The sequence below is a fragment of the Neophocaena asiaeorientalis genome, unplaced genomic scaffold (genome assembly GCF_003031525.2).
Source record: "Neophocaena asiaeorientalis asiaeorientalis breed wild unplaced genomic scaffold, Neophocaena_asiaeorientalis_V1.1 scaffold297, whole genome shotgun sequence".
NCBI lineage: Eukaryota > Metazoa > Chordata > Mammalia > Artiodactyla > Phocoenidae > Neophocaena > Neophocaena asiaeorientalis.
Genome location: NW_020175435.1, coordinates 367,393 through 375,368, shown reverse-complemented (window position 1 = coordinate 375,368; position 7,976 = coordinate 367,393). Strand labels below are relative to the sequence as shown.

Genomic DNA, 7,976 nt, shown 5'->3' with positions numbered 1-7,976 from the left:
TCTGCGTGACTCCATCTGCCCCGCCTGGCCACTGGGTCATAGAGTATTGTGACAGAATGACCACGAGGCCGGGCCTTCCCGTTCCTCCCTGCCACCTGCCCCCCCTCAGTTAGGTTACTCCAAGCCTCCCAGCCGACCCCAGAGAAATGGGAGGAACTGTGCAAGCACGTAAAAATTAAACAGATACAATTCCTTTTATTATGTGGAGGGCAAAAAAATGTGTCTAAAGTGGCCCATTTTAGAATTTGATTTGAACATGGCATTTCACTGCTATTCCAGGAGTACGTTTTATACCAGTGACTGAGGCCTGTGCAAAAGAGGTTCTGAACGACGTTCCAGAAGTTCCTCCCTCTAAGCCAGCACTGCATTTCCCTAGGCGTATGGGGAGGGAAGCAGACCACAGGGGGCTATGTGAAGGCTAAAGAAATGCCGTGTATGAGGTTGAGCCTGGTACACTGTGGGCACTCGATAAATATTAGCTCTCTGTTTGAACTTCTCCAGCAATGATTGTATAGTACACTCAAAACCTATTACCTACTCTCCCTGACCCTTTTCTCTTGGGTCTGGAAACTTTATTTACTAGTGATTAGATTACCAGCCAGTAGGTCTTGTCTGCAAATCGAATGGCTTTCATTAAGGCCAGAGGCCACATGTCACATGCTTCCTCCCCCGCTATGGTGCCCAGCCTATAAAATCTCTGCTGCTGTGGTAAGAAGCTCTCCAGAGGACATGTGCTCTGCTGACATAATGAGGAAAAGATGAAAGACTGGCCGAGTCACTGTGGGGTCGCCCCCCACCTCCTCCGGGTTTCTTGCTGAGTTGAATCCACTTCTTTGCCACGGGTGCCCTTCACCTCCTCCTCCAAATGAGAGCAGAAAGCCACCCCTCTCCAGGCCAGCCCTTTCTCCCACTGCCGAAGCACGTGTGTCCTTCTGACGTCCCTAAACTGAGACACTGCTGTGAGCCTCCGTTTCTTCATCTGTGAAATAGGGTTGGAAGGTTAAGTGCGATTACGCATGTAACGCTCAGTGAATACCGGTCACTATTATCTGGAACTTGTTTAACCCCATTAAATCTGTCCTTAGAAATTATTTCCACTAAAGAGTGTTGGGTGTGTGTGGGGGTGTGGATCAGAAAGGGAGGGAGCCTGCTCTGAGGTTCTCGAACCCGCCTTTCCCATTTTCCTTACCCACAATCTGAAGTCTGATCTCTGGTCACCTTTGGTAAACCTTTCCCCCAAAGCTATATTAAGAAGAAGGGGATTCGTGTCATTATCCATTTTAGGCAACAAAATAGTTCAGATTAAAATATATATACTACAGGTTAAAAAATTATAAAATTAATACATGCTTATTGTAGAGACTAGAAAATTCTGTAAGGAAAAGAAGAAGATACAAATGCCCCATGACTGACCGCACACTTCGGGATAGTTGCTGTTAATGTGTTGATATATTTCCTTCCAATCTTTTTTCTTGGGTGTCTTTTCATTTTAAGTCAGCTGTTAGTCCCAGGGAACAGAGAATGTTGATCTTCTGAAGGGTTAGGTTACTTGCCTGAGACCAATCTCCTCAGGGCTGACAGATATGAAACCAGGAATAGGTGAGAGCTGCCCCATGGCTGTTCCTCCTCTGAATTCAAAGGAATCTGGACTATTAACTAAGGTAGCTAGTTTTGCTCCTCAGCTGCTGCCCCTGGAGGCATCCCAAGCAGGATACTGGAAACTCTCTCCCTTGGGTACCGGTGAGCCTTGAAGGTTGGAAAAACAATTTATAGTTAAGTATTTTCAGTTATTTCAATGTTCCTTCTTCATTGCTCTGATATCTTAATAATTAACATTTGCCGAGCATGTACCATTTCTTCAATGTCATGTTAAGCATGTTACAAGTATTAACTCATTTAGTCCTGGAAATACTCTCATGAGATAGGTTCTTTTATTATCTGTATTTTATTGATGAGGAAACGGAGGCATAAAAGGTTTAAGCAAGGTCACACAACTAGTAAATGGTGTACTGGGACTAAATTACTTCTCTTGTGTTTGCTGTGTATATATAAATATAAATATAAATATAAATATATATATATTATATATATGGGCATGGATATATAAGTACCTCTCTTATCTTTCCATTTATCCATCCTTCTCTCTCTTTCTCTCTCTCCCTCTTCTTATTTGATCTGTATTATTTCTGAAGAATTTTCATCTAAGTTTGAAGTGGCCTCCCTCAGTGGTGTGTGAGCCTTGGTGAAGCAGGACTCCACCTCTCATACGGAGCTGAAGGGGGTGAAATATTCCCTCTTCCCCTCCTTGAACAGCTGGGACAATGACATGTGACTTAGAGCAGCCAATCAGATGCTCCAGCACAGGACTTTGAATTTCAAGGGAGTGATGAGATTCAAGAGCAGGTTAGAGGTTCACTCTTTCGGCAGTGGTGATGGCAGTGGCGTCTATGTCCAGTTACAGAGGCGGCAGTGGTGATGGCGGAGCCTTCAGAACGTCTGCTGGGCAGTGCCGCTGGGCAGTAGCTTCCTTAACAGGATCCTTCCTGGGGTCTGATTTTGGCTTTGGTTCTAGAAATCCAGCCAGACTCAGTTCTTTCTTTCTTTCTTTCTTTCTTCCTTCCTTCCTTCCTTCCTTCCTTCCTTCCTTCCTTCCTTCCTTCCTTTCTTTCTTTCCTCCCTTCCTCCCCTCCTCCCTCCCTCCCTTCCTTCCTTCCTTTTTCTTTGGTACGCGGGCCTCTCACTGTTGTGGCCTCTCCTGTTGCGGAGCACAGCCTCCGGACGCGAAGGCTCAGCGGCCAGGACTCACGGACGCAACCGCTCCGCGGCATGTGGGATCTTCCCGGACCGGGGCACGAACCCGTGTCCCCTGCATCGGCAGGCGGACCCTCAACCACTGCGCCACCAGGGAAGCCCAGTTCCCTGTTTCTTGCCTGTTGGAATGGGAGGGGAAGACTATGTAGCATCCGTATCTTCTCTTCCTCCTCTCTAACAGAACCTTCCCTCTCCTTGCGGCGAGTGGGTGCTACTCTTCGTTGCTGTGTGCGGGCTTCTCATTGCAGTGCCTTCTCTTGTTGTGGAGCATGGGCTCTAGGCGTGTGGGCTTCAGTAGTTGTGGCTCATGAGCTCTAGAGCACAGGCTCAGTCAGTAGTTGTGGCGCACGGGCTTAGTTGCTCTGCAGCATGGGGGATCTTCCCAGACCAGGGATCGAATCCGGGTCCCCTGCATTGGTAGGAGGATTTTTAACTCTTGCGCCACCAGGGAAGTCCAAGAGGAGGATCTCTATTCCACGATTGGAAGAAGGGTTTTTCTTTCTCACTTGATGTGTATGAACTAGAAGGCAGGTTACCCCAGTTGTCACTGCAGTGTTCTTGTGACCAGCAATCACTGCAACGTTCCTAAGGTTGAAGCCAGTGCTGTGGGCAACAGAGCAGAAAGATGGAAAAATCCAGGGTCCTAGACATCATGTAACTGCTGAATCAACCACCCGGGTCTTCCTTTATATGAGAAGAGATTTCCTTTTTGTTTAACTCAGTTCAAGTTGGGTTTTTCTGTTTCTCATAGCAGAAAATATTCTAATTGATTTGCTTCTTTTTTCCACCCAAGCCTGATTATCTAAGCTCATCATCTCTCAAACAATCTTTTGGTCTCAGGAACTTTTGGTCTCTTTTTGATTTCCAGTCTTAAGAAAAATGAAGGACCTCAAAGAGGTTTTGTTACGTGGGTTATACCTACTGATATTTACTGCATTAGAGATTTAAAATGAAGACACCTTAAAATATTAATTCAATTAGAAACAGGGTAATAAATACATTAATATTTTAACATCGATACACGGTTATGAAAATAACTATATTTTCTAAAAAAAATAGAAGAGTGGCATTGTTTCAACATTTTTTGGTAAACTCTTTATGGTCTGATTTAATGGGAAATAGCTGGAAAAACGAATACAAATGAATCCATATTCAAAACATAAACAGATTCACAGATATTGAAAACAAGCTTATGGTTACCACAGGGGAAAGGGAAGGGGGCAAGGACAAATTACGAATATGGGATTAACAGATACACACTATTTACTATACATAAATAGATAAGCAACAAGGATTTACTGTATAGCACCAGTAATTATACCCAATATCCTGTAATAAACTATAATGGAATATAATCTGCAAAAAAAACGGAATCACTGTGCAGTACACCTGAAACAAACACAACATTGTAAATCAACTATATTTTAATAATAAAATAAACTTCTATCAAAAAAGAAAGAAAATAGCTGGATTCTCATATACACTTTTGCATTCACACTGTTGCGATTTGTTGTTTGGGTTGAAAAATATGAAGAAAATCCAGCCTCACCTAGATATGCAGTTGGAAAAAGGAGAATTTTAATAGCCTTTTCAGATAGTATGGATATACTTCTTTAATTTCACACCAAAATTTGCGAGCAGTATTTTCTTAAAGATTACACTGTGAAATCTGGAACCATATCAATTAACTTTTTTTTTTTTTTTTTGCGGTACGCGGGCCTCTCACTGTTGTGGCCCCTCCCGTTGTGGAGCACAGGCTCCGGATGTGCAGGCTCAGCGGCCATGGCTCACGGGCCCAGCCGCTCTGCGGCATGTGGGATCTTCCCAGACCGGGGCACGAACCCGCGTCCCCTGCATCAGCAGGAGGACTCCCAACCACTGTGCCACCAGGGAAGCCCCAATGAACTTTTATACTCCACTTCATCAAAATCCATTGGTCTACCTTGCACTTTGAATGGCTCTTTTACCCAAGCATGATTCTGTAACATTGGCCATGCAGAAAAATTGGCTTGCTGATTTAAGCAGAGCTTTCAAAATTTGACATATTTCATTACATAATATCAAAACCGCCACACTTTTTAGTATCACCACCAAGCTTATCAGAAAAGTCTTGAAGTATTGGGAAGCAGTCCAGCTCACAGCAGAAAGCCTCCTAATGGATAAGTTTTCTAAAAATTCAGATTTTAGCCTGAAGGTTTGAATTTTATCACTGGCTACGATACTGTCAGTTGCCATCCTTAAAGTGACAGGCTCATTCTTGTTCATTTTTGAGAAAATGCCTGCCAAAGACCAGGTCTGAAGTCTGTCAGGCACTCTTTTGATTAACAATGGTGTTCCATGAAGAAAGTGGCTAGTTCAGTTTGCAACTTTAAGAACCTCACATGCGTTCTTTTCTTGAGACGCTCCTCATGGCTCAGAGTGCAGCATTTGAGATTTACGCACACTTCGTATTTTACCGCATCTAACAGTAAAATGCTCTGTTCTCAAGGGCCAAGATTTAATCATTTCACGGCTCTATCAAAGACACTATAAAATGAAACTGGCTCTTTTTATTTTTTTTTCTGTTGTGCATGGTCATGAAGAATACAATTACTATGAGCATAGTTTGTCTTGATTCATGCGATTTCTTTTGCACCATCAGTGAAAAAGACAAATAACATCTTAATGTTATCATGGAATTAGTTTTGGCTTTGCAGGTTCCCTGGAAGGGTCTCAGGGACCCCAGGAGTCCCCAGACCACACTTTTAGAACTTCTGCTTTAGCTTCTGGTTGATTCTAGAAGCAACCCAACATGCTTCCGATAAACTCCCTTTTCCTGAAATCAGCCCCAGTTGGTTTCTGTTGCCTGTCAGCAGTGTTCCGTGTTAAAATGTCATTGTTTATGGTTGGTTGATTCAAAATGTTTAAGGAATTCTAATTTAGGGCAATTTATAAGTAAGTTCTTTGTTGTGATGGTTTGCACAGCAAATAATCAGGAAGAAGGAAAGATTCTACAGTTTCACTACACTAAAATAATCTAACATTTATGTACATTCTTGGTGTTAAGTCAATTTTAAACAACCAAGCAAGTCTACTCCAGTCCATGAATTGTGGCAAAAGAAGGATAAGGGCACTAATGTTTCCTCCCTTCTTAGGCATTTTTCCAGCGACCTTCCTGAGCTAAGTATTATTATCCTCACTTTAGACATTAAAGACTTGAATTCTGTGGTTAAGTCTTTGGCCAAGGCCACTCAGCGGTCAGACCTCTCATCCTGGCTAGAGGCTCCAAGGCCCAGGCCTTCTTTACTCTACCACGCAGGAATTTTTGATAAGGACAAAAATATAAGCCTGTGATGGCTGAGGTTTATGCCTTAGAGGGCAGTGCTGCAAAATCATGGACGTCGCCAGTGGTTCTTTAAGAAATTTCTTTTCTAAATTCTATTGTGATGATATGATAAAATGCTGGCTCTCTACCAACACATTTTTGACATACCATAAAGTGGTATTTTAGAGTTGGAAGAGACCTAAAGCATGTGATCTGTCCAAATTTCTCACCACTGGGGCATGCTGGACTATTCAACGTGCATTTCAAATAGTACCTCCTGGGCGATGACTTCTGATAACCTGATTATCATTCATCCCACTAAATCAACATGTGTCACATTATAAGTGGCAGGCAGCTCTTTAGATGCCCCAATAATCCCTGCTTCCTGATATTCACACCCTTGTACACTTCCCTTCCCTTGTGATAAGATCTGTAACTTGCTTCTAACCAACAGAATATAGCAAAGGTGTTGGGATGTCACTTCTGTGGTCAGGTTTCCTAGGACAGTGACTTCTGTCTTGCTAACAGGGTCTTTCTATTGTCTTCTAGACTTGCACATTTTGATGAGGCAAGCTGCCATGTTGGAAAGGTCCACATGGTAAGGAACGGTGGGCAGCCTCTGGCCAACAGCCAGTGGGGAACTGAGGCTTTCAGTTCAATAGCCCATGAACAGCTGAATCTGGCCAACAACCAGTGATTGAAGTTGGAAGCAGATCCTACCCCAGTTGAGCCATCAGATGAGACCCCAGCCCCAGCTGACACCTTGATTGCACCTTTGTGAGAGACCCTGAAGCAGAGGACCCTGCTAAGCTATGCTCAGATTCCTAAACCACAGAAACTCTGCTATAATATATGTCTGTGTTTTAAGCTGTGAAGTTTGGGGATAATTTGTTAGGAAGCAATAGCTAACTACTACACTGTACTATATTTTATTTATCTGTTGCTCTTTTTAGTAGGACCAGGAGTGAGCTGTTTAAGGTCACTGAGTACTTGTCATGTGTGTTTACCTGTTACTGGAGAGCTTCCTGCCAGGATCCATCCTCATGCTGAAAGGTGGAACCTGAGGCCTGCAGTATAGTTCCTAGTGATCCAGGAAAGCCCTCTGTGCCCTGCATCAGTTCCCGACTTTGGGTCTCACACTAGAACATCCATAACTGTCTTTCTCCACTTAAGTATCATTTAGCTTACAAACCAGAGGCAGCAAGCCAATTACTCCCTGGGGTCTGAAACTTCAACCTGGGAGGAAGACTATTCCACAGCAAAGGTATGAATGCAGAAATGCACATCTTAATCCAGTTCATAAGCAGAGGTGCACAATGTCTGAAAGATCAAAGCCGTGAGAAAAGAAACTCTTTCAGAGAAAAAGAAGTTAACTGGGGAGATGTGGAACTATATGCACTGCATAGGGCATCGGACAGCCCATTTCACTCTGGAGGCTTCAGTTTCCGCATCTGTAGAATGGAGGTTTGCCCCGGGTGCCATGGTCTTTCGATTCTTAGTCTGACACAACCTGGGTTGCTATGAGCAGGCTCTCTGGGTCTTGAATCAGCTATTAAAGGAGGGTAACAGAAATACCTGTCTCCTAAGGGGGTTGCAGGATTAAATGAAATAGAGAAAATGTGAAATGTGCAGAACAGCGCCTGGCTATTGTTACTTCTCCAAGGGGGTGACAGGTCTCGAGGGAACCGGGGCCGCCCGGAGAGCAGCGAAGCCCGCACCGGGCCTGGTGGCCTGCCCCGCCCACGTGGGGCTGCGGCCCGTCGAATGACTCCGTGCAACGTGTTGGTGGCGGCTGCCGCGGCGGCGGCGGCGGGCGGCTCGGACTCTTCCGGGCGCCGCAGCTTCCTGCCAAGCACCCCGC

General features: G+C 44.3%; 1 protein-coding gene across 1 annotated transcript in view; it reads left to right on the top strand.

Annotated features, from left to right (window-relative positions):
• Window positions 1–7,879: 7,879 nt before the first annotated feature.
• FAM174B (family with sequence similarity 174 member B) overlaps window positions 7,880–7,976 on the top strand; it is a 30,927-nt gene continuing 30,830 nt past the window's right edge. Inside the window, exon 1 of the mRNA XM_024767704.1 lies at window positions 7,880–7,947. Within this exon, the coding sequence (XP_024623472.1) occupies window positions 7,880–7,947 (68 nt within the window). The remainder of the gene's footprint in view (window positions 7,948–7,976) is intronic.